The sequence below is a fragment of the Panthera leo genome, chromosome C1, assembly GCF_018350215.1.
Source record: "Panthera leo isolate Ple1 chromosome C1, P.leo_Ple1_pat1.1, whole genome shotgun sequence".
Taxonomy (NCBI): Eukaryota; Metazoa; Chordata; class Mammalia; order Carnivora; family Felidae; genus Panthera; species Panthera leo.
In genome coordinates this window covers 48,159,763-48,186,726 of record NC_056686.1, presented here as the reverse complement: position 1 = coordinate 48,186,726, position 26,964 = coordinate 48,159,763, and the positions used below count along the sequence as shown (strand labels likewise).

General features: G+C 43.5%; 1 protein-coding gene across 1 annotated transcript in view; it reads right to left on the bottom strand.

Moving 5' to 3' along the window:
• The window catches only part of FGGY (FGGY carbohydrate kinase domain containing), a 417,339-nt gene that overhangs the window by 175,393 nt on the left and 214,982 nt on the right, over positions 1–26,964 (bottom strand). The window contains 1 exon segment of the mRNA XM_042951880.1: positions 7,605–7,708. Within this exon segment, the coding sequence (XP_042807814.1) occupies positions 7,605–7,708 (104 nt within the window).

Here is a 26,964-nt window from a genome sequence, read left to right as displayed (position 1 = left end):
TTCTGTCATTCAAGGTTAGTTTGTGTTTCTTAATTTTAAATAAATGGAATTATATTAGTTTGTACTTTTTTTGGGGGGGGCGGTTTGGCTTCTATCACTCAGCATATTTATTTTGAGATTAATCCATACTGTATCTTATATGAACAGTTCATTCCTTTTTCATTGCCTAGTAGTATTCCATTATAATGGACATACCAGAAGCGGATTTATCTATTCACCAATGATAGACATTTGGGCTGTTTCCAGCAGGGGGCTGGAAAATAAAGCTTTATTTATTTACAAATAAAGCTGCTGTGAACATTCCTGTGCAGGTTTTTGAACGGCCATAGGCTTTCATGAGTGGAATGGCTGGATCACACAGCAGGTGTAGGTTCACTCTGTAAGAAGCCACTAACCTACTTTCCAAGCTGGGTGTGCCATTTCACATTCCCACCAGCAGCATGGAAGTTTCAGGCTCCACATCCTTGCCCCAAGTTCGGCAACTCAGTAAGTGTACTTTACCTCCTGTGGTTTGGGCTTGCATTTTCCAAATGACTAATAATGCTGAGCATCTTCTCAGGGGCCTATCATTCAAACCTTTGTTTCAGTAAGATGTCTGTGCCAACATTTGCCCATATTTTCACTGAGCCTGTTCTTCCTCTCCTCTGGACCTCTGCAAGAAGCTATTTCACTGAAAGGGAACAGCAAGGACTCTGGGGTCAGTCCCCTAGAGGGCTCAAATATGGCATGACCCACTGAACTATTGTTGGCCTCAGTTTCCTCACTTGTGAAATGAAGACAGTAATGGTGGCTATCTCACCAAATTGCTCATCACATGACAGAAAGGATTTAGCACAGAGCTTGGTACACTGTAGGTGCTTGATAGATGGCAGCAGCTAATACTATTGTCTGTCTCATAATGACTGAGGCTGGGCCAGAGACGTTAAACATCCTCTGTCCAGCATAGTGTAGAACTGCCCTAGTTTCAAATGCCAGGAAAAGCACAACCCTAAGCTTCCTGAGTACATTATCTGTCTCTTACTGCTCACGGAGCCACCTCAGCCATCTCCTTGACAAATCAATGTCTAGCATATATTCTGTTTTCCTTTTTTTTTTTTTTTTAATTTTTTTAAATGTTTTTATTTATTCTTGAGACAGAGAGAGACAGAGCATGAGCAGGGGAGGGGCAGAGAAAGAGAGGGAGACACAGAATCCGAAGCAGGCTCCAGGCTCTAAGCTGTCAGCAGAGAGCCCGACACGGGGCTCAAACTCACAGAATGTGAGATCATGACCTGAGCCAAAGTCGGACGCTCAACCGACTGAGCCGCCCAGGCGCCCCAACATATATTCTATTTTCAATAAATGTGCTTGTGGGTCCCTGGGCCAGTCTCCACAGGAGAGTCTCCTGAGAATAGTAATTCCTGGAAGGCTGACAGCAGCAGGTCCTGGTGAATGAAGAGGGCGCAGGCCACTTCATGCATAGACCCCCAATTCTTCCATTGTTGGGTTTAACAGTGGTCCTATGTGCACCAAGTGGACTCCCTTCCCTGTCTACCTTTCTCAATGACCTCTGCCAATGCCACCTGCTAAAAAGACCAAGAGAGAGAAACTGGTCCTACCTGCCCACTCTATTCTTAGCTATGACCCTACTAACAGAAGGTCATTTGTTAAAGGCACGTGGCTGTTCACCCCTCTTATGGTGCCCTCCTGATGGGCCTATACATAACCACATCCCATCCAGATGACAGAGGAAGTCACCTGCATGGCATTGTGGACACAGAAGAGAAAAACAAAGTCAGGAAGAGAAGAAGACAGGGCTCGGGGCCTGAAACTGGGCTGGCATGAGGTGTCCCAGTGGGACCAGGGAAATGTCCCATCCTATAGGAAAACTTCCTTGTCTACTCAAGACTTGAGCAGGACCTTCTCCCTATTCCCACCATACTCCAGTGTTGCACTTACCACAGCAATTTCCATCTGTGTTGTGGTTTTCTCCTTTTTGTCTTAAGGCAGGCATGGTACTTTCATCATATTTTGCACTTAGCCAGGCAAGTACAAGGAAATGCCTTTTTCTTTTTCTTTTTTTTTTTTTTAGAAAGAGAGAGAAAGAGTCATCAAGGGAGAGGAGAAGAGGAAGAGATAGAATCTTAATCAGGCTCCATGTTCAGTGTGGGGCCTGATGTGGGGCTTGATCCCACGACCCTGGGATCATGACCTGAGCCGAAATCAAGAGTTGGATGCTCAACCAACTGAGCCACCCAGGCGTCCTTAAGAAAATTCTTTCTTAATGAATGAATGACTTAATAAATGATTTAAAAATAAACTTTTAGAGGTGTGGGGCCTGCCTGAGATTCATTCTCTCTCTCTCTCCTTCTGTCCCCTCCCCACTAACATGTGCTCTCTCTCAAAAAAGAAAAACTTTTAATTTTAGACTAATTTGAGATTACAGAAGATTTGCAAGATAGTATAGAGTCCCCATATACACCACACCCAGATTCTCCTCCTATCATTAATATCCCACATGAGGTATACCTATTGTATATCTACAATTAAAGAAGAATATCAATACTAACTAAACGCCTTACTTTATTCAAATTTGCGGAGTTTTCACTTAATGTCCTGTGTTTGTTCCAGGACCCCATCTAGAATCCCAGGTCACATTTAGTTGCCACATCTGTTTAGACTCCTCTTGGCGGTTATGATTGCTTAAGACTTTCCTTGTTTTTTGATAGCCATCACAGCATCAAGGAGTACTGGTCAGGCATATCATACAATGTCCCTCAACTTGGATTTGCTGATGTTTTCCTTAGGGGGATACTGTGGATATAGGTTTTGGGAGGATGATAAAGCGCCATTCTCATGACATCATATCAACGGTACATATTATCAACATGGCTTATCACTGCTGCTGATGACCTTGGCCACCTGGCAGAGGTAGCGTTTGTCAAGACTGCTCCACTGTAAAATTATACTTTTTCCCCTTCTCACACTGTCCTCTCTGAAAGAAAGTCACTAAACACAGCTCAGACTTAAGGAGTGGGAAGCGATGCCCCACCCCCTTGATGGGGGAGTACCGACATAAATTATTTGGAATTCTTCTGCATGAGAGATTTGTCTCATTCATTCATTCATTCATTCAGGTATATCCCTATGGACTCATGATGTTTATGTTATACTTCGGGTCATTATATAATACTACTTTACTTTGCTGCCCACACTGCTCCAGTTTTGGTCACTGGCAGCACCCTCAGTTGGCTCCTGATACCCCTTTTTTATTTTGTTTTGTTTGTTGAGCATTTCCTTGCTTTCTGGCACTAAAAGATGCTCCAGGGTTATCTCCTCTATTTCCTCTCCAGTCTTAGAATCAACCATTTCTCCATGGAGTCTAGGCTCTTTTTATTGGAGAAAGGTATTAGAAACCATGATCTGGATACAAGCTAGGCTTGGAACAAACACCAAGTTGCTGAGGTGTCCTTGTTTCTAGAGCCTCTGAGCTGTCAGAGCTAGGAGATATGTATGTTTACTAACCTGTATACCTACATGCATCTATAAATACTCGTTATATGTATCCATCTGTAATCTATATTATGCTACACATGAGTTCACTCTGATGCCCCCAATTCAATCCATTTCCACATGGATCATTCCGGCCTCAATGGTTCACTTTTAATGACAGCACTATATTTGGTCTTTTGCGTTAGGTACAGTGCCAAGCTGCTTACAAAGATCACCCCATTTCACCCTCAAAACAGCTCTATGGGTAAAGAGTATTGCCCACATTTAACAGATGAAGAAACTGAGGTAGCGAAAGGTGAAGTATCTTACCTAAACGCAGTAGGCAGTGGGACCAGCAAAGGAGCCTACTACATCTTTGAGACTGACAGAGAACCTCCATCCCCACATTCATCTAAGCCCTTGAAAAAGCTTCGGTTCTGGGTGATTTAAGATGCGGATAGAATTCCCAGCTCTCAACAACTATTGTTCTGTTCAAATCTTGCCTCCTCAACACTTGTTCCACTTCCCAGGGTCCTCTTGCCATCTGACGTGCTAACTGCAAGACAAGGTGCCAAGTTACAACCCGACTTGACAAGTCAAGGAAAGGGGTGCTGGAACGATGGCAAGAATCAATCTCCATCTGACCCCGTGACTTTTCAACCCCTGGCTAACCCTTGCTGTGTATTATCTTGGGTTTTGGTGACTTGGTGGTAATTAACTCTGAACAAGCAGCCCTGCTTTCGTGGAGTTAAGAAAAAGAACACGTATTTTTTTTTCCCGTTAATTAAAACATCTAAAGGAAGATAAATGTACAGCCCACACGCTTATCTTTCAAAATATCAAAGACCTGATTAGTAAGTCTTATGTTCAACCTCAAGCTTTTTCTCTAGATTCCTAGAAGTAACAGGGACCGGGAGGTGAGGAATTTCCAAGTATTTATCAACATTTGGTTACTTGGACATCCATCCATTCATTCATATCTAGAAAGAGGCAGCCTGGATCAAGCACACAATATTCCTGGGAATTTTGGCTCGATCAACCTACTGAATCAAAAAAGTCAGTAGTGTGCAGACAAGAAGAAACAGAACCCTTAAGGCCAGGTTGAAAACCACTTTTAGAAAAGCCCAGAGCCCCCTCTGGTCCCTGTGTTCTGTTTGGTGAATTTTTCCTGACAGTTGGTGGTTTTGTTTGCCAGAACCACAACAAAGGGGGTCCTTGAGCTTCCCTGGGAGTGTTTCCTTAGACCTGCACCTCTCCTAGACCTCACAAAGGTGTTATTGTTGCTGGCTCCCTGGGCGCCCAGCACCTGAGGAAGATCAAAGCCACTTTCTGATGCCAGCATGACCACAGTCTCGCCCTCACCACGTAACATTAAAGCTGATGATTAATACCCTTGGCCCCGAAGGTCCCTTCCCACTCCTAAGTACAAAGCAAGGTGGGGGTGGGGACTTTATTTCCAGCACAACACGACCATAATAAACTGGCATTTTATGGCCCTAATTCATTGCAACCAACTGCAGCTGCCCATCAAACTCGTTAAAGCCCAAACAGTTGCTTCAAGTGAGCCTTGTATATCACTAGGCAAGTGCACTAAGAATCTCCACCATTTCTGAGTGTTATGTACTAGGTATGTACGTCCACAAGTCACATTCACCAGCAACACTATGAAACAGGCAGCACCACCCCAAGGGGATGAAGGAAGGCTCAGAGGTTCAGAGAAGTTAAGTAACTCCCTTCAGGTCACAAGACCACAGAGTGGAGGAGCAGGGCTTTAACCTGAATCTCACAGCTCTGAAGCCCAGGCCGTCTCCACGTCTTTACGGGACATTACAATTGTGCTCAAGGCAGCGAGGCACTGAGCAGAATGCGTTTGGGATTGAGATGGAGCTAGGTCTGAGTTCTCAGCTCTCACTTAACAGCTTGTGGCCCTGGGAAAATTTCTGGACTTTTCTATGCCTTGGCTGCCTAACTTGCAAAATGGATCCTAGACGAAAAGGCAGTACTATCCCCATTAATAGACAAGGAGAATGAGAGCGGGGGGAGACCTGACAGAGTCCCTCACATTCATTTGGACTTGCTTTTGCTCGGAAATCCGAATTAAGTGTAGTAAAAATGCCTAAAATTCAGATTTCACAGGAGAAACCAGATTAGATGTGTCCCTGTGAAAATGGGGGATGATTTAAATAGGTTTCAATCAGTGTTCAATTAAGACAGGCTAACCAGTGTAGACTCGTGTCAAGGGAAATAAGGACCAGCCGCCCTAAAGGGTGCCTCCTGCTTGAGGCGGCCTGAGGCCTCTGCAGATCTCTTCCTTCAGGGACAGCTGGGCCCTACAATTAGGGCTGCTAAGGGGACAAAGAGGCTGGGGTTTTGAAAACTTAGTTAAAGGGGTGCCTGGGTGCCTCAGTCGATTAAGTGTCCGACTTCGGCTCAGGTCACGATCCCACAGCTTGTGAGTTCGAGCCCCGTGTCGGGCTCTGTGCTGACAGCTCGGAGCCTGGAGCCTGCTTCAGATTCTATGTCTCCCTCTCTCTCTGCTCCTGCCCTGCTCATGCTCTCTCTCTGTCTCAAAAATAAATACACATTACCAAAAAATTTTTAAAAGAAGTCCCACTTAAAACCTTGTCCACAGAAACAAATAAAAGGAAAACTTTTTTTTTTTTTTTGGCCGGGAGAAAGGCAGGGTCAAGGAAACCTATGACCTGAAGGTCTAACACAAGGGTCCCCTCAGGAAGGTGTCCCTAACCCTGGACCATTCCTGGACAGAGTCAGTCACTGTCTCCTTTTTGCCCAACAGCATCAGTGCTAGTCATCAGGAGCTAACCATTGTGAGGAACTTACTTCATGGGAAGCACATCACATAGCCTCATCGCCTGATCATAACACTAGGAGCCATGTACTAGAGATCTCCACATTTTGCAGATAAGGAATCTGAGGCCTGGAGGGGGTCAGTGCCTTGCCAGGGGGCCCATACTTAGTAAGCAGAGGGACTAAAACTGGAAACCAATGGGGCTGGCTCCATCATCCCCCTGCGCTGGGAAGCCATGCACAATGTCGGCATATCGCAGATGCTCAGGATCACAAGTTCAATCCAAATTGATACCCCGGGGCCTTGTACTGTATTGTAATGGCTGCTGTAACCATGCCTCATCAACAGGAGCCTTCATGTCACCCTCACGTCCCCAAGGCTGAGCACAGCTCTGGACACGAGAAGAGGGGATCCATACGTAAGTAGATGTATCACTATTTACTCAATCAGAATATTTAATGGTAAAAAAAAAAAAAAAGGCTCACTAGGCCCTACTGTCACTAGGCCCCACATTTGACACGGCACATGATTCCTTCCATGGCTACAGAGATTCGGCCCCGGACTGTGTCCACTCTAATCCTCACCCGCCTTCCGCCTCCTCCCCCCGCCCTCTCTCTATTTTACTCATCTGGGAAACATCCAAGGAGTCGTCCATCTAAGTTTAACAGAGTAATGACTTTTAAATAAAAATATGGTAGAAATGGGTACTTATCGAAATGGAATGCTTTCAGACTCATGCATTTAAAGAAGATATAAATTTTAGGGCAGGCACTAAATTTTAACTGCAATCTTGGAGAACGCCTTTCCACTAATTCATGGAGAAAAATTAACAAAGTGAAAATTGCTTATCAGTGTTCTTTTGAAGTCATGATACGCAGCCTAATTCTATAGATCATCAGGCTGCTTCTAGGGAGATGGATTTATATTGATTGGGAGAGAGCCCCGTGGCCAAGGAAAACAGACACCCCTGTGCAGAGGAGACTCAGAGACCCATTAGGGACAGATCAGCCTGGGAGCAAGGCATTGCCATCTTTGGATCCAATTTCACCCCTCACGCCTGAGCTCTCTAACCAGGCTGATGTCAAAGACAGACTCAAACCTTTTCATACTTTTTAAGAATCTAGCTCAGGGGGAAAAGAAAGATCTGGCAAATTTAAACACAGCTTTTGGAAGAAGGGCTGGGCTTGTGGTAAACAGAGCAGGCAGGCAGCAGGAAGGGAAGGAATTGAAGGGCAAAGGAGGGGCCAGCCATTTACATCTCCTCTTGGGCTGCCCCCCCCCTCCATCCCCTGTGGTGGCCCCGCCCTCAGCCCTTCAGACTCACCCCCATGTGACAAGAAGATGTTCCACAGATGACAGCCAGCCGTGACGTCACTGGCTGTCCCTCACAGGCAAGGCCATGCCCTCTCACATCTGCTCCAATCACTCCTGCGAGAAAGCAAAATAAAACAAAACCCTCTTAAAAAAAAATGAGAAAAGAAAGCCAAGAACAAGCATACAACACTCCTTTTTATAACTAAATGTTAAGAAAGCATTCCTGTGTAAGCCAGTCTCAAATGGAAACCAACAGAACATACTTGCCTGCCACCAAGAAGCTAGGAAGCACATTATGTCTATGCTCGATTCTGGTCAATGTATAGTATCTAACATTGTAGTATTAATAGTAACTGTAATTAGAATAATAAAAGGTGAAGCTATTGGTGATTTTGTGCCCAGGAAATACCAGGGCACCATGCTGCATATTCACATGGACGATCTCATTTTATATTAACCCTGTCTCAAGTTCGTATTAGTAATGCCACACACATTGGTGGAGAAACGGAGGTATGAAGAGGTTGAGTGACATGACCAAGGTCACACTGCTAGTAAAGGGCAGAGCTGAATGGATCTGATTTAGCACAACACATTTCAATCTCAAAGAAGGCACCTGAGCTGTTTGATGATTTCAATCTTTTTGGTCTCTCTAGGTCCCCATTCTTACAATTACTCATCACAGAACTCTCAATGTAAAGGGTAGGGTGACTGACAGCGAGTTTCTGTTAAACGAATGCGAGATAACGGAGACTTTCTCATAAACGGTATAAGCTCAGGCTTCTTCTCCAGACTGTTATTTGTTGATACCTCCCAGATAAATGAAGTTATAAATGTGATGATAGAGCTAAGATGCACATGGAACATTCTTGAGAACAGATCACATACTGGGACACAAATCAGCCCTCATCAAGTATAAAAAGATCGAGATCAGACCACAACACTATGAAACTCGAAATCAGCCACAAGAAAGATTTGGAAAGACCATGAATACTTCCAATTAAAGAACACTCTACTAAAGAATGAGTGCGTTAAACAAGAAATTCAAGAGGAAATTAAAAACTACATGGAAGCCAATGAAAATGAAAACATGACAGACCAAAACCTCTGGGATACAGCAAAGGTGGTCATAAGAAGGAAGGACATAGCAATCCAGGCCTTCCTAAAGAAGGAAAAAAGTTCTCAAATATACAAACTAACTTACACCTAAAAAAGATGGGAAAAGAACAGCAGATGAAGGCCAAAACCAGCAGAAGAAGGGAAATAATAAAGATTAGAGCAGAAATCAATGATATCGAATTAAAAAAAAAAAAAACAGACCAATGAAACCAGGAGATGGTTCTTTGAAAGAATTAACAAAATTGATAACCCCCTAGCCAGACTGATCAAAAAGAAAAGGGAAAGGACTCAAATAAATAAAATCACGAATGAAAGAGGAAAGTATACAACCAACACCACGGATACACAATTATAAGAGAAGATAATGAGTAATTACATGCCAACAAACTGGGCAAACTGGAAGAAATGGACAAATTCCTACAAATATATAAACTATCAAAACTGAAACAGGAAGAAATAGAAAATTTGAACAGACCCGTAACCAGTAAAGAAATTGAGTCAGTAATCAAAAATCTCCTAACAAACAAGAGTCCAAGGCCAGATGGCTTTCCAGGGGAATTCTATCAAACATTTAAAGAAGACGGAACACCTATTCTTTTGAAGCTGTTGCAAAAAATAGAAATGGATGGAAAACTTCCAAATTCATTCTGCAGGGCCAGCATTACCTTGATTCTAAAACCAGAGAACTAAAGACCAATTTCCCTGATGAACATGGATGCAAAAATTCTCAACAAGATACTAACAAACTGGATCCAACAATACATTAAAACGATTATTCAACACGATCAAGTGGGATTTATACCTGCGATATAGGGCTGGTTCAATATCCACAGATCAATCAATGTGATACATCACATTAATAAAAGAAAGAATAAGAACCACATGATTCTCTCAATAGATGCAGAGAAAGCATTTGACAAAATACAGCATCCTTTCTTGATAAAAACCCTCAAGAAAGTAGGGATGAAAGGATCACACCTCAAGATCATAGAAGCCACATATGAAAGACCCACCGCTAATATTACCCTCAGTGGGAAAAAACTGAGAGAGTTCCCCCTAAGGTCAGGAACATAACAAGGATGTCCATTCTCACACAGTATTGGAAGTCCTAGCCTCAGCAATCAGACAACACAAAGAAATAAAAGGCATCCAAATCAGCAAGGAGGAAGTTGAACTTTCACTCTTCACAGATGACATGATACTCTATGTGGAAAACCCAAAAGACTCCACCAAAAAACTGCTAGAACTCATACATGAATTCAGCAAAGTCATAGGATATAAAATAAATGTACAGAAATTGGTTGCATCTCTATACATCAATAATGAAGCAGCAGAAACAGAAATCAAGGAATCAATCCTATTTGCAATTACACCAAAACCCATAAAATACCTAGGAACAAACCTAACCAAAGAGGTGAAAAATCTATATGCTGAAAACTATAGAAAGCCTATGAAAGAAATTGAACAAGACACACAAAAAATGGCAAAACATTCCATGCTTATGAGTCTGAAAAACAAATATTGTTAAAATGTTGATACTACCCAAAGCAATCTACATATCCAATGCAATCCTTACCAAAATAAATATCAAAATAACACCATTCTTCACAGAGCTAGAACAAACAACCCAAATATTTGTATGGAACCAGAAATGACCCCAAATAGCCAAAGCAATCTTGAAAAAGAAAACCAAAGCAGGAGGCATCACAGTCTCGGACTTCAAACTATACTACAAAGCTGTAATCATCGAGACAGTATGGTACTGGCACAAAAACAGACACTCAGATCAATGGAACAGAACAGAGAACCCAGAAATGGACCCACAAACATATGGCCAACTAGTCTTTGACAAAGCAGGAAAGAATATGCAATTGAAAACAGTCTCTTCAACAAATGGTGCTGAGAAAATTGGACAGCAACATGCAGAAGAATGAACCTGGACCACTTTCTTACACCGTACACAAAAATAAACTCAAAATGGATGAAAGACCTAACAGTAAGACAGGAAGCCATCAAAATCCTAGAGGAGAAAACAGGTAACAAACCCTTTGATGTTGGCCACAACTTCTTACTCCACGTGTCTCCAGAGGCAAGAGAAACAAAAGCAAAATTGAACTATTGGGACTTTGTCAAAATAAAAAGCTTCTGCACAACAAAGGAAACAATCAGCGAAACTAAAAGGCAACTGACAGAATGGGAGAAGATATTTGCAAATGACATATCAGATAAAGGGTTAGTATCCAAAATCTATTTATTAAGAACTTACCAAACTCAACACCCAAAAAGTAAATAATCCAGTGAAGAAATGGGTAAAATACATGAATAGACACTTTTCCAAAGAAGACATCCAGATGGCTAACAGACACATAAAAAGATGCTCAACATCACTCATCATCAGAAAAATACAAATCAAAACCACAATGAGATACCACCTCACACCTGTCAAAATGGCTAAAATTAACAATAGAAGACACAACAGATGTTGGCAAGGATGCAGAGAAAAAGAATCCTTATGCACTGCTGGTGGGAAAGCAAACTGGTGCAACCACTCTGGAAAACAGTATGGAGATTGCTCAAAAAATTAAAAATAGAACTAGTCTTCAACCCAGCAATTGCACTACTAGGTATTTATCCAAAGAATATAGGAGTGTTGTTTCAAAGGGGCACATGCACCCCAAGTTTTAGAGATGCACTATTGACAATAGCCAAAGTATGGAAAGAGCCGAAATGTCCATCAACAGATGAATGGATCGAGAAGCTATGGTATGTATGTATGTATGTACACACACACACACACACACACACACACACACACACACTGGAATATTACTCAGCAATCAAAAAGAACGAAATCTTGCCATTTGCAACAATGTGCATGGAGCTAGAATGTATTATGCTAAGCGAAAATAGAGAAAGACAAGTATCATATGATTTCACTCATATGTGGAATTTGATACAAAACAGATGAGCATAAGGGAAGGGAAGCAAAAAAATATATAAAAACAGACAGGGAGACAAACCGTAAGAGACTTTTAAATACAGAGAACAAACTGAGGGTTGCTGGAGGGGTGTTGGGTGGGGGGATGGGCTACATGCGGGAGGGGCATTAGGGAGGACACTGGGTGGGATGAGCACTGGGTATTACACTTAAGTGATGAATCACTAAATTCTATTCCTGAAATCATTATTACACCATACGCTGACTAGCTTTGATTTAAATGAAAAAAAAAAAAAAAGAATATAATTGCAACGAATGTATTCTTTATCAGTGAGACTTTGAAGACTTTAAGCCTCGTTGTTCCTTTCTCTGCCTCTCAGTCTCTTGTGACAGTAGCAGAGAGTTAGGGCAAGCAAACTGAACATTCCTTTATATGCTATTATGAAGGTAAATATCAACTAAAGAGTTAAAGTGAATTCAGCCTCTTGGCCTTTATGTAGATAAAGTGATTTTTGGTAAATGTACTTATGGCCAATGACCCAGAGCTCACACAACTGGCCAGATGAGCTGAATTAATCCTAACAATGTTGTGGCAGTTGCTTCCTTATGTTGCCTTTGTATCCTCAAAATTTAGAGTTTTCATAACAGACCACAAAATGGACTGTCAAAGCTATGATCTAAATTGTACCTCTGTTTTGTACTGAAAGATTGCCTGGTAGATACAATTAAATGACTTTTTCTCTCTTTTTTTAAAAAGTTTTTAAAAATGTTTAATTACTTTTGAGAGAGAGAGACAGAGCGCAAGCCAGGGAGGGGCAGAGAGAAAAGGAAACACAGAATCTGAAGCAGGTTCCAGACTCTGAGCTGTCAGCACAGAGCCCAACGTGGGGCTTGAATTCATGAACTATGAGATCATGACCTAAGCCGAAGGCAGAAGCTTAAAAGACTGAGCTACCCAGGCACCCTGAGTTTTTCTCTCTTAAAAAAAAAAAAAAAAGACTATTTAGACCCTAGAATTGCGCATCATTTATTAAAATGGCCAACACGCATCTTCTTTAAAAAAAAAAAAAGTTTATTTATTTATTTTGAGGTGCGGCGGGTTGTGAGTGGTGGAGGGGCCGGCAGAGAGGGAGAGAGAAAGAATCCCAAGCAGGCTCCCTGCTGCCAGCACGGAGCCCAGCTCAGGGCCCGAACTCACAAATCTCAAGATCATGACCTGAGCAGAAACCAAGAGTCCGATGCTTAATGGACTGACCACCCAGGCGCCCCTCCAGCAAGTATCTCCTATGCACAATGCTATATAGCAGGTGTCGTGAGGGGGCAGCTGCAAACATTCCTCAGGACAATACAGGCAGGACGTAGCGCACGCTGAGGCAGGGCTGAGCCTGGGCTCCCGCTGACCTCCCCAGCTCCATGCAGTGCCAGCCTCGCCCCCCACTCTCAACTCTCTTTCCCACTTCAAGACCTCTGCACTTGTTCCTCCCTTATCTCAGATGCCATTCCCCTACTTCTTGGCCAGGCTAACTCCTGTCCATTCCTCACTCCAATGTTACTTCCTCAGGCGGCTTCCCTGGTCCTCCAGGAAAGATGGAGTCTCCCTGTTCAATATTCAAACCCATCCTTGAACATCCCTGGCACACGAGACACTGGTGGTTTTAAGAACCCTCCACTGCCTGCCTCTTCTATAATAAAAGCTTCTGAGAACTGGCCTGCCTTATCCACATGCCTAGCAGTGGAGCCTCCACAGAGTCGCTAGTGCAGACCAGGAGGCCAAAGTACCGATTTGTGGGGGTGCAGGGATAAAGACGACAACTCCCTGTCCTCGGGGGTACTCACAGTGTGGTGGGATGGAAACAGCCCTAAACGGAGCACTTCAATGCAGGGGGTCAGGACAGACAGGGCGTGGGGACCACAAGGACAGCTGAGCTCCCAGGCAGGGGTTCAAGGAGGTTTCCCCAGGAAGTGGGTCTACGCTGCTGCATTCTGCAGGAATCGGCCAGGGGAAAGGCAGGGTTGGGGGCACCTCCTCAGACCACAAATCCCCAGATATTAAAGGTGTTGGCTGCCCAGGCAAGCAGGCCTTTCCAGAAAGCAGGATCTAGAGGGCCACTGACAGGCCCTTACATTCCAACAACTTTCTAGGTTTTTCCAAGGCTTTTTCCAAATTCTACCTTCCCAAGCACAGCAACTTGAAAACCTCAGCCATTGTTCATCAGAGGCCCATCAGCAGGGGGGAGTAAGACTCTTTCGAACTTTCCGTGGTGGTTATCACAGCAGTGAGGTCTCAGCAATCAGGCAACTGAGGTCCGAGACTGAGCCTGTAAGACTTCCTATTGGCTTTCATCAAGTCCTCTGCTCTGCTCAGTACCGTGGGTTCCTGCAGACTGCGGTTCCCAGACTCCAAGTGAGCCAAGGTCGGCTGGGAGATCTGAGGGCTGCAGGAAGCGGAGAGCCAAAGCATGTCTCCTCCTGCATGATGACTTCAGCCCTGCTGACAGGGCCGCATGGCTCTAACATCTGCTGGTGTCTGCCACCCTTGGACTCTGGTAACCTGTTTCCTTTGTTCCTCTAGCCTAAAGGGGTAGTAGCAGCTTCTATTTCGCTGATTTCCAGCTTGCTTTATGGGGATATAGCCCTTCTTGGCCCCTTCATGATCTGGGTCACCTTTTTTATGTGTACTAAATTCTATTTGTTAAATACTTAGAGCACTTTACATTTTTCTGGGTGGACCCTGAGTGACAGAGCTCCCCATCCAGGGCACAAAGGCTTTTGCACAGGAAGAAACCCTAGATATGAGCTAGTATGAATTGAGCTCGTTTTACACACGCTCTCCCCATGCATGTCTCATTTTATTCTTCCAACTCTTATCAACCTCATTTCAGAGATGAGGAAATGGAAGCTTACAAATGAGGAGAGTAACTTAACCAACTTCACAAAGCTCACAAGAAGCAGGGCTGGGCTTCATATCCAGGTAGTCTGGTTTCAAACTGCTGGTTCTTGGGCTTTTTCTCCAAGGTAAAAACCCAATAATTAGTGGCTGATATTTACTTCTCTGTATATCTCAAAATATTGATGTCTTAAAGATGCTGATGCTGAGATCCCTGACAGAAGAGAGCGTAGCCACTGCTGGTCCACAGTGTTATAAATAAGTTCAAGGAATTTCTGATGATGACCTATATTTACTGGCTCCACATACATAAAGCACAGGCGAAGCATATCTCATGGGGTTTCAAATAGCAAAATGGGGGAAAAAAGAAGTCTGTGACAAATATTTCTTTGTTTCTTCTCCAGTAGATTCATTGTTGATATTCTAGGCTTGGACTCTGAGAACTAGGGTGTCGTATAGGAGAGGAGTGTAATTTGGAGACAGGAAGACCTGTTATAAAATGAAGAAAATGGCAATGTCATATGGTTGCTCTGATACTGAGCAGATGTTTAAAAATAAAAGTTTGGTTAATGGTAGCTATGTCTCCATCACCACTACCACAGTGACCCCAGCACCAGCTCATCATTAGCATCAACATCATCTGAATTATTTCCCAAGAGATAGTGGTCTCCTTTCGTGTCTTTCTAGCAAACATGTAAGACATCTAAGATCGGCTGAGTACTGGGCTAAGCTCTTTAAATGTTATCTCATTTAATTTCCACAACATCCATAAAGCATACATATTCTTCCCCCCCTTCAACATATGCAGAAGGAAAGGATCAGAGAGTTCAAGTAACAGGCCCAAGGTGATACAGATAGAAGGAGGAATGTCAGGATTTGACCTTGTCCTGCCCGATTCCAAAGCCCATGTTCTTTCTCTACTCCAATTTTTGATGTTAGACTGTCTCATATAAAGGAAATACCTTTCTAAGTGTTGGCACACCATGGAACATTGGTAAGAGCCATGGGTTTAGAGTTAGAAAATCTGAGTTTTAGCCATACATTCTGTCATAGTACATCATAGTTTGAACTGTTCCATCACATTCACAACGGAAGACATGGACCATAAATGGAGATCCTTTCTCAGCCATTCTCAGTACACAATACACACGGTGCTTCTTCAAACAACCAAGTCAAGTTTCCCCTTTCCTGGCAACAGGAAGGCAGAAAAATGCATCCCCAAATCCTACATTCTCAAGCTCCGAGATGTGCATAACCTCAGGTCAGGCGTGTCTAACGTGGGTAAGAGGCAGGTCATGTCCAATTTCTCTCAGGAGAGGCCCTCTAACCCTGCCTCACGTCCACCCTATTCAATAGCAGTGCGTAGCTGATGCCTGCTGTGAGGCCACATGAATCCAAGAGCTGACATATCTCATTCTTCCTTTGGCCACATAGAGCTTGGAGGGGCCTTCCCTGAGAAAAGAGGCCCAAAGCAGGGAAAGCAACAAAGGGCAGAAGGAGATTTCTCTTTCTGAATAAATACATTTCACAATCCATAGAGGACTCACAGGCTGCACTCGTACATCAGGAAACAATTCACGAGACACGATTTTGACAAGCACAGCCCTCAACACTGCTGGGGCCCTTCATATGACGATCAAGTATCAGCTTCTTTAAAGCAGAAAGTTTAAAGGGCAAAATGAGCAGCTGAAGAAATCAGCACACACACACACACACAAAGTGAGACATTCAATCGTATTTTCCCTGAAAGTTGCATAACGCTCAGCGGTGGTAGTTGCTCAATAAACTTTTGCATGAAAAAAATAATCAGAAAAACAAGCTTGCTGAGTCAATGAATCAATGCAAGTCTTATTTAATGATTCCTACTCCTCCACATACACAGACCACAGTACCTATCAGGATTATGTTTTAGAAAAAAATTAAGAAGAAAAAATTAAAACCTCTTGTACAACTCTCCTGTTTAGCCTATGTGCTGTCTCTCTCCCTCTCCCCTATCTACCAACCATCCATCATTCCTTCCATCCATCTTTAAAATATCTACAATATTCACGTAAAAGAAAAAAGAAATGGCAAATGTTACAATTAAGAGTAAGTTATCCTGTAATTTATCAAGCCACACTGCTTTGAACACTTTAGAGGATTATATGGAAGAAAAGCATCTCAAGTTCTAGCATTTGTGTTAGAATTATCTCATACTTGACAGCTATATAAAGTACTTTATAACTTGCAAAGCATCCTCAAACACTGTACCCTTCATTTAGCTTTTAGAAAATCCTGCGATATGTTATTTTCTCTCCAGATCAGAGTCGAAGAAACTGAATTTGAGAGACGTGAAGTCACTTAGTCAAGTTTATTTAGCTACTGAGAGGCAGAGCTACAGCTCACACTAAGGTTTTTTAGCCTCCCGGTCTGCAGTTTTTTTCCCCATGTTTGAAAATAAAAGATCTGCTACAGATGTGTTGGCATCTTGAAAAAGATTCTCTTGAAATAACAGCCTCAGACACCTTCTCCAAAGAGAAAAAGAATGAAAAGGGTTTTGAGCATTACCTAAGACTGTATCATCTTTAGATTACAGACTTGGCCAGTTAGAGGCATGAATGGAGTGACAAATTCCATCAAATGTGTGGTTCTACCAAGCTGAGTTGTTCCTAAGAGGTTGATAGGATCCCTGGGGAGGAGGCTCTCTAGAAACCACCAGCCTCACGTATGCAAAACCTGTACCAATAAGTGTCAGCTCCTGGAAGGGCAGGAACCATATCGAAGACATTTGCTCTGCAGGGGACTAAACACTAGTCTATATGCAAGAAAGCACTGAATTCTATTCTTCGAATACTCATTCATGTTATATAGAGTACAACCCATGGGGTTGGCATTACAGTGTTGTGTTTCAAGGCATGGACTCGTTCATCATGTGACCTTAATCACGTTTCTAATCTTTATGCTTTGGTTTCCCCATCTATATAATATGAATAACGGTATCCTCTTCTAGGATTGTTACAAGGATTAGATGTGTTAACGTATGCAAAGTGCTGTCCAATAGAGGGAACACGTGGAGATGATGGAAATGTTCTCTATCTGCACGGTCCCCTAGAGTAGTCATCAAGCCCATGTAGCAATTGAAAATGTGGATAGCACAACTCTATTTTATTCAACTTTAATTATTTTAAATAGCCACATGTGGCTAGTGGATAGTGTACTAGACAGTGCAGGTCAAAGCATGCCCAGCACTCTATGACTGGCTTGGTGTTTTTATTATTGTAGTTATTTTGTCCTCAGACTGAGAGCCTTGACTCCTCACTTATATGCCCTTGGGCAAATGCCTCATCTTTAGAACCTCAATTTCAGTATCTGAAGATTCTGGAACAACAACACTTACCTTACAAAACTGCTGTGGGAATAAGGTGAGATGCACGTGGAACATACCAGCACTCAACAAATAAGAGCTATGAAATCCAGGACCTATAGAAGTGCTTGGCGCAAGTTTAACAGTCTTTCCACTTTATTCCTGAATGTGGCTTGCCCATTCATACCACTGATCATTTGCTCATGCTGTTCTCTGGTTTAGAACATTCTTTCTATAATACGCTCCACTCCCAACAATCTACCTGGGGAACATGGGCTTCGTTTTACATTTTTTAAAATGTTTTTTTTTTTAGATGTTTTTGAGAGAGAGAGAGAGACAGAGTGTGAGCGTGGTAGGGGCAGAGAGAGAGGAAAGCACAGAATGTGAAGCGGTCTCCAGGCTCTGAGCTGTCAGCACAGAGCCTGATGCCGAGCTCGAACCCAGGAACCGGGAGATCATGACCTGAGCTGAAGTCAGATGCTTAACCAACTGAACCACCCAGGCACCCCAAAGGGCTACATTCTGAAGATTCAACTCTTTCATCAGAAGCCTTCTCTGGTCACACCTTTCCCCATCCCTCCAGGAACTCTAGCCAGGGAAAATCAACAGATCCTCTTTCATTACACCCCACTCCCTGACACTGTCCAGATTCTATCCGTGCATCTATAATTTCTTTGTGTGCACAGCTGTCTTCCTCTACTAGACTATGAGAAGACTGAGGGCAAGGCAGGCCTTGACACTGCAGTGGCTCAGTAATTTTTGTTGCTGTTGTTGTTCAATACATGAATGAATGGATGTGGCCTAAGATGGATACTTGTAAAGCACAAGGGGTTTTCTAGATAAAAGGAACAAATGTAATCATGCAAAAAATGCTCTGTGTCTTAAATATGATAATGATGAAAAATACTGAAGAGTTTTGAGCGACAGCTCATGGGTAATAGTGAAATTATTACTGGAGCCTCACAACATACCTCCTTTAGAAGAGTCAAAATCATTGGTAAAGAGGAAAGGCCCTGAGATCTTTATACTTACTGAAAGATAGCTTTGTGCCTCACATTTTGCAAAATTGTTGTATTAAACTCTTAAAACGATCTTGAGAGGTAGTTATTACTGCACTGTTTTACTAACAGGGAAAATGAAACCAAGGTTATCAAGTAATTTGTGCAAGGTCCCTCACTGCGAGAGAGTCGGGGAGAGGGTATCACATGCAAATCTACCCAACTCTAAATCCTATGGCGTCTACAAAAAAACAAGTTCCTTTCTTTTCAACTATGAGCAGGAATGCGAAGTATTCACACTCGGCATAGCTGAACTCAGATCCCTTTCAGGATTTATTGTTATAATGCCACTGCAGCAGTCCAAAGGGTTCATCTCAAGCCCAACACACGAAGGGGAGTGAAACAGCTGAAAAGATTTCTGTGATCCTAGTGTTTGATGAAACATCACCTTGGCTTTGAAAGAAATGTGGTTTAGAATTCACCCGATCTAAATCCTGAAATAGACTTATCTTTAAAAAAACAAAACAAACAAACAAACAAAAAACCAAAAGCCCTATGTAGTAAGTCTACAAAGAAACTTTACACACCTGGACAGAGCCATCGTCCCCCGCCCCCATACCACACCCGCCACAGAACCAGAAAGATAATATGGAAGATGGGGACAGACTTTCACTGATATTTGAAATGAGATGGGGACAGACTTTCACTAGATATTTGAACTAGTCAGGGCAGAATGGTTAAGAACAAGGGCTTTAGAAATGGACTCCCTGATTTAAAGGCTGACAAGCTGGTCACATCACTTCACCTTCCTGTGTGTCAGTTCCCTCATCTATAAAACTGGAAAAATTATCATGTCTAACTCATAAAGCTATTGTGACAATTAAGGGAGAAGAACAGTGCCTGGAACATAGTTTATTCGGTATCTTTGCCATTGTTGTGACTAATGACAACTCTCGATCTTTGGTGCTAATAGCAGGGCTTGGCGGGAGAGGGCAGGCACACGTGCTCAGCGTACTGCGTGCTTTGTCTGAGTTATTTGGGTTTATTTGGATTGACTGAACCTTTTTTTTTTCCCCTTTCTGTCCTTGAGTACACTCCTGGTGACACAATAACGGGGGGCCCAGGGGAATAAGGAAGATAAGGTACCAGATAGCCGCAACAATCCAGGCTAACATTTTGAACATGGCTGAGAATAAACCAAAAGCTGTTTTTATCTCTAAAAGCCACAATAACGTGTAGCACTATTCATACTGCAATTCAACGTGGCGATGGCATTTATCATTTCTGTCTAAACGCTGCACTCTTCCCTGACTTGCACCAATCGGAAACCAATACAAGAGCCCAGAGAACAAAGAACTGACCTTCAGATAACTGGGTCCCCCTTCCCTGTTCCTCCCTTCTAGCCAGAAAGATCAAATCTCGAAGGTAGACTAGTATGTAATAGCTTGGAAATCTGAGCCTTACAGAGAGCTAGCAAAATCCACAGGAAAGACAAAGCAAAAACTTGGTTTCAGAAATTCCTTTCTTTCTAACCTCAATACAGCCTCCAGATTACTTGGGACATTCTCATATATGACCTCATAAGAGACAATTTTTCACTTTGAGGCATTAGACATGGTAAAGGGTCAGGCTGCAATCCAATGCAAACGGCCAAGGTAACACATGAATGTTACTTTCTAAAATACAGAAATCAAAAGAAAGAGGACTGGCCCAAGTATAACAAATGTATCTTATGACACAAATCCTTAAGCAGATCTGAAACTGTGCCTCTAAATCACACAGCTTCCTTCTGTTATCTTATAAATTAAATTAATTCACCAACTATATACCGATTCCCAATTATAAGCCAGGCACTACGTTTCACGCTAGAAATCTATAGATGTAAGTTGTTTCCTTTTGTTCTGCAAGGTCCCAGTCTAGTAAGGGGTGGAGAGATATATAGGCAGACACTCATAAGACAGTAGGGAACAACCGAGGACTCAGATCTGAGTAGGTCTAACGGACGTATGGAGCCCTGGACCGTGACCTACCCTGGAGAGTAGGGTAGGACCTACTGAAGGAGGTGAGGCAGGAGTTATGTCAGTCAGGATGGGGAGGAGATAGGGAGGGAAAGGAAGTTCTGGTAGAACTTGAGACAAAATAAAAAAGAGAAGTAGACGACACAAGGTCACTGAGCCACACGGTCTGAAGGAGACAAGAGTCTTATATTGTGAAGAATTCGGTTGGTGTAAAGCTCTAAGTCTGAATCAGATGGACCCAGTTCACAAGGGTGCTGAGCAACCTTCAATAAGCTAACTCTCCTCAGCTAACTTCAAGCCTCGGTTTTCTCAGTTGCAAGGTGGCAATAATGGCATTGGCTGCACAGGGTCAATATTCTTGACTTCAGCACTGTATATCCAGTGTCCCAAGACACCTCCCCACAGTCTTGACCAAACTGGAATGGCTGGTCACTTTGTGCCTGGGTTCTAGGAAATGTGCCCCATTTCTTCCTGGAGAAGGTAAAGTAACACTAAGTTTCCTTCAGCAACCTTGTCTTGTCCCTAGACAAATGGTCTCGTTTATAAAATTCTCTGATGGCTCCAAAAAGGTGGAGAGAGGACCCAGCAGCCTTGATAAACCCCTCAAAGACACAGCGCAGACCAGTGAGATGTTTCAGGAACACACTAGGAGGGACACAGGACTTGCTCAGACAGCTTGTAGGACTCTCAGAGTATGGGGGCAAGGCCTGAAATCTCAGAGAAAAAGATCTCAGCTGGCAGGCGAGCTCTCCCCAACCAAGCTCAGCCAAGCTGAGCCAAGCTCAGCACCCCCTCCTTTGGTGTGAGTTTCGGTTCCATCAAAAACTTCCAGAGGTTTTGTGGGGTTAGTTGAACATTGACAGATTCTTCAAAGCCTGGAATTCACTCTGAGAGCCAAAAGCAGGCCAAGTTTCTATGGGGCTAGGATTTCCCCCACGGAGGGTCACAGGGCTCCACCACACCTAGACTGATTAATCTACCCCTGCCCCAAGCTTCAGACAACAAGGAGACAAAAAAGAAAAATAGATCCTGAGGCTGGATCCTGATTCAACACCCCTAGCTCCATTCCCGGGAGAGTAGGAGTGGGAGTGTAAGGCAATTCCCAGCACCGGACAAAAGTCAGGCCAGAGCGGCAGTGAATTAAAAGTGATATGCAGAGCAGCTGGTGAGAGGGGGAAAAAAAAAACACAAAATCTGAGCAGGATGAAGGGCCCAGGGTTTTAACACAATGAATGACATGTGGCTGAAATCGTTTCAAAGAGAACAAAAGCTTAGGTAAATAAATAGTGTGGAAGATGAGAGCAAAAATGAATTACAGGAAATCCCACGAGGAATATACTGGCATTTTTCAAAAACTGTAGTTGAAACAACAACTCTGCTTCAGCAGAGATCAAGACTCAGCCCTCCTATTCTCCCGATGCACCTGCTCCTGATTGTCCACCTTCCTGGGACCACAGCCCCAACCAGGCTCGGCTCTCCTTCCCCTGTGCCCATCCAAGCTCCACGGAGTAATGGGCGATAGCCAGAAGGCAAGAGACTTCCAGGCACCCCGGTGACTCAGTGGATGATCTCAGGCAAATGAGCCGAGCTCCTTGATTCTCTGATAACTCATCTGTAAAAGGGGAAGTGACGACTTCAAAGTAAAAGTGTAAAAATACAACCGTAGTTAGAACAGTGCTGGCACACGTTAGGCCCTGAATAATATTCTCTGCCTCCTGCACTCAGTAGGATTCGATATGAGCCACATTCACCTAGCGCAACTCGAGGTCAAGTGCTGTCCTAGGCACCGAAGAGGAAATAATACTTAAAACAAACAAACAACACCAACACTGTCCTCAAAGAGCTTACAGACTTGTGGGAGCCAAGGACGCTAGGACACAGCGGACTGATAGTGTCTGCAACGGAAGCACCAGCCTCTGGCAGGCGGAAAGAAGTCCCCCCCTTCGCCCGTGGGGGCTGGGGCGTTCTTCACGGAAGCCCTCTTCCTCTTTTGCCCTGACGATCTGCGTGCTCCTGCACTCCAGGTCCTGCCACAGCCTTTGTCAAAAGCCTTAGCGCTTCTTCACATCACTTTACATCATCACAGCCGCTATGTCCGTAGTATCTCCCCATGCCGGGCCCTGTTCCAAGTGTGTGACACAAATTAATTTAGTTAATCCTCACAACTGCTACTATGGTAGTTAGCCCCTACTATGTAACGAATCACTACTATGGTGCCCACCTTGGAGATGAAAACAGAGGCCCAGCAGGTTAAGTAACTGACCCCTGATCACACAGGGAGCAGCAGGTGATGGCATGGAATGTAACCTCAGTCTGGCTCCAGGAATCATGTTTTCTCCCCAACCGTGAGGCTGTAGGAATGGTATGTATGATTTGGGCACACACCGGTACACGTTTCTATTGGATATATCTGGATATCCACATTATTTTTCGTTCTCTGCTCTCTTTCGAACCTCTGAACTTCACAGGGAAGAACTTTTCAGTGATTATAAAAGTAACTCCCAGTCCACACCTCAAAGCACCTGCGGCCAAGCCCAGCCTGTGGCCAAGTCAGTGCTGGGTCCTCCGGAGCTGGCTGGAGCAGGACTCGGCAGTCTCCTTCAGGGTGGCCCAGAGGCAGTGATGCGTGAGAGGATGTGAAGCAGCTACCACTGCCTTCCAACTTTGCAATGGCCTGTGCACCATTGCAAACTACCATGCGCAACTACCATGCCAGGCCTTCCAACTTTGCAATGGCCCGTGCGCACCTGCTGTGCCATTCCCTGGGCACTGCCCCCCCCAAATTAGCCAGTCCTTCTCATCATCCATGCCCTCCCTCCATCCTGCCATCTGCCTGTCCACCTGCAGCCTAAACTCTGGCAGGCCAGCAGGTGTTCCCTCCTGTTTCACTCAGTGATCTTTCTACGGGGCTGGGTGGCCTTAGCTGAGGCTGTTATAACAGAGCAGCATAAATGAGGTGCCTTTAACAACACACATTTCTTTGGGGCACTTGGGTGGCTCAGTCGGTTAAGCGACCGACTTCGGCTCAGGTCATGATCTCGCAGTTTGTGAGTTCGAGCCCTGCATGGGGCTCTGAGTGGACAGCTCAGAGCCTGCTTCCGATTCTGTGTCTCCCCCCTCTCTCTACCCCTCCCCTGCTCATGCTCTGTGTCTCTCTGTCTCTCAATAATAAATAAATGTTAAAAAGAAAAAAAAAAAACAATACACATTTCTCTCTCACAATTCATGAGGCTGGAAGTCTGATGGAGATCAGGGGGCCAGCACGGGCAGGTTCTGGCGTAGGCTCTCTTCTGCCTTTACAGATGGCTGTCTTTTTAGTGTGTCCTCACAGCAGAGTAATAGTAAGCTCGCACCAAGTCTCTTCCTAGAAGGGCACTAACCCCATTCATGAAGGTTCTACCCTCACGACCTAATTATCTCCCAAAGGGCCCCGCCTCCTAACGCCATCACATTTGTGGTTAGAATTTCAACATACAAAGTTTAGGGGGACACCGACATTCAATCCACAGCACGGTCTAAGGTAGAGACATAAAGGGCTCAGAGTCCTTGGTTAAATATACAAGAGAAAGTTTCTGTATTAACACTCCATGGAGAGAGCAGTAACTGATGATCTGATTTCAGCCGAGGAGGCTGGAATTCTACTTAGCATGTTGGTAAGGAAAGCTTACTGTTCAAACAATATGAACAAAAGAACAATATGTTACTACCTTCATCCCCAACATGTACTGTGCACTGAAAAAGAGGATTTTTAAGATAATTTTTCCCTTTTCTTGATGACTTCTCAGTATACCAAGGTGGAAGCAGGAACTAACTTTATTAAACAACTAACACAGGCCAGTATTGAGTTATAAGTTCCTCTTTTGTGCACCGATGTACCTTGAGTTCACGCCTATCAAGTTACTTCTGATTGCCTATTAAATATTAAACCACTCACCTCCCAAACTCCACTGCTGCTGGCCAGACTAGGTCACTCCCTGCCTGTATTCCCAGCACTTAGTGCAAGGCTGCATGATGCCAATGCTTAATACCTTTCCCTTTGCAATTTTTAATAAACTTTATCAATGAAGTATAACATGCATTAAAAGGCCACACATTTTACATATACACTTCAGTGAATTCTCACAAAGTAAACACACCTACCCAGATCAGGAAATAATTCCCTTCATGCCCTTTTCCAGACACCACACCCCGCAAAGAAAACCACTATCTGGATGTCTAGACCATAGGATTTCCCTGATTTTTAATTTTTAAACCATTCCGTATGTTTTCTTTGTGCGAGCCTGTCATCCGTGTTTGTGAGATTCAACCCAGTTGCTGCATGCAGCGATCTATGTATGTTTTTATCGCTGAGCGAGATTCCACTGCATGAATACATCAACCATTTATGTATTCATTCCATGATTGATGGACATTCAAGGTCTGTTTCCAGTTTTTGGCTATTACAAATAATGGCGTTCTCTGTATTCTTGTTGCATGCTTTGGCGGGGGGGGAGGGGGGGGAGTAGTGTACACACTACTCTTGGAGAGATGTGTAAGCAGGACTGCTGAATCAGCATGTGTGGAGACACTGCCAAACTCCTTCCAGGGCTGTGTACCAACTCCTCATCCCGTGGTAGTGCTTTGGTACCTCAGCTGCATCATATCCCCAACAACACTTGGTATTCTCAATCTGCTTAATTTTAGCCAGTGTGGTGGGAGTACAGAGGCATCATATTGTACTTTTAATTTGGACTTTCCTAATGACTAGTGAGGTTGGGAAACTCTTCCTATTTTATTGTTCATTTTCATATAATTTTTTCTGCTAAGATAGCCCAATCATTTTTACCATTTTCCTAGCAGCATGGCTATGGTTTTTGTTTGTTTGTTTGTTCTTACTAATTTATGGAAATTCTTTGTATAATCTGGATACAGGTCCTTTGTTATATGTCTTGCAAATAGCATCTTTCATTCCCTGGTTCCCATTTCCACTCTTTCATGGCATCTTTTGATGAAAACAATTTCCTAATTTTAATGTAGTCCAATGTATCAACCCTTTCCCTTTATGGATGTGCTTATATTGATGTCCTACTAAGGAAATATCTACTTATCAGGGAGTCTGGGTGGCTCAGTCAGTTGGGCATCCGACCTCCGCTCAGGTCATGATCTCGTGGCTCATGAGTTCAAGACCCACATTGGGTTCTGAGCTGACAGCTCAGAGCCTGGAGCCTGATTCCAGTTCTGTGTCTCCCTCTCTCTCTCTGTCCCTCTCCCGCTCATGCTCGCTTTCTCTCAAAAAAAAACATTAAAAAAAAAATCTACTTATCATAAAGTCATGAAGATCTTCTCCTAAATACTGTCTTTTAGAAACTTTGTATTTTACATTTCTTCTTTTTCTTTTAAAGTTTATTTATTTTGAAAGAGAGAACATGAGTGAAGGAAGGGCAATGAGAGAGGGAGAAGGAAAGAGACAGAATCCCAAGCAGGCCCTGCACTGTCAGCACGGAGCCCAACGTGGGACTCGAACTCATGAACCATGAGATCATGACCTGACCCAAAACTAAGAATTGGATGCTTAACCAACTGAGCCACCTAGGCGCCCTTACATTTCATGTTAGGCCTATAATCCATTTGGAATTTCTTTTCATGTACAGGCTAAGAGTCAAAATTCAATTTTTCTCATATTAATATCCAATTAACACACCCACCATCTTTTATCACTGTTCATCAGCCTCTTTTTGTTTAATTTCTTAATCTTTCCCTCTTTTCCATTCCTACTGGTTCTGTCTTGGCCTCAGCCTTCAACGCCTCTTACCCTCAGTGCTGTCTTATCCCCTGTCATTAACTTCGTGATCTCCAAAGTCTCTACCTAAAAGCTATTACCTTAAGGATAAAAATCCAAACTCCTGAAAGTGGCATTCAGGTCCTTGAAAACCTGCCCCACACATATCTTTCCACACATCTGTTTCCATATGCAGACCACACAATAGCTATACTCAGTACTGTGCAGCCAAAACAGGTGTTCTCCTGCTTCTGGACTTTCGTACATGCTGTCCCCTTCTGCCTCCCTCTCCCCTCTTCCCCTTCTCCCTGA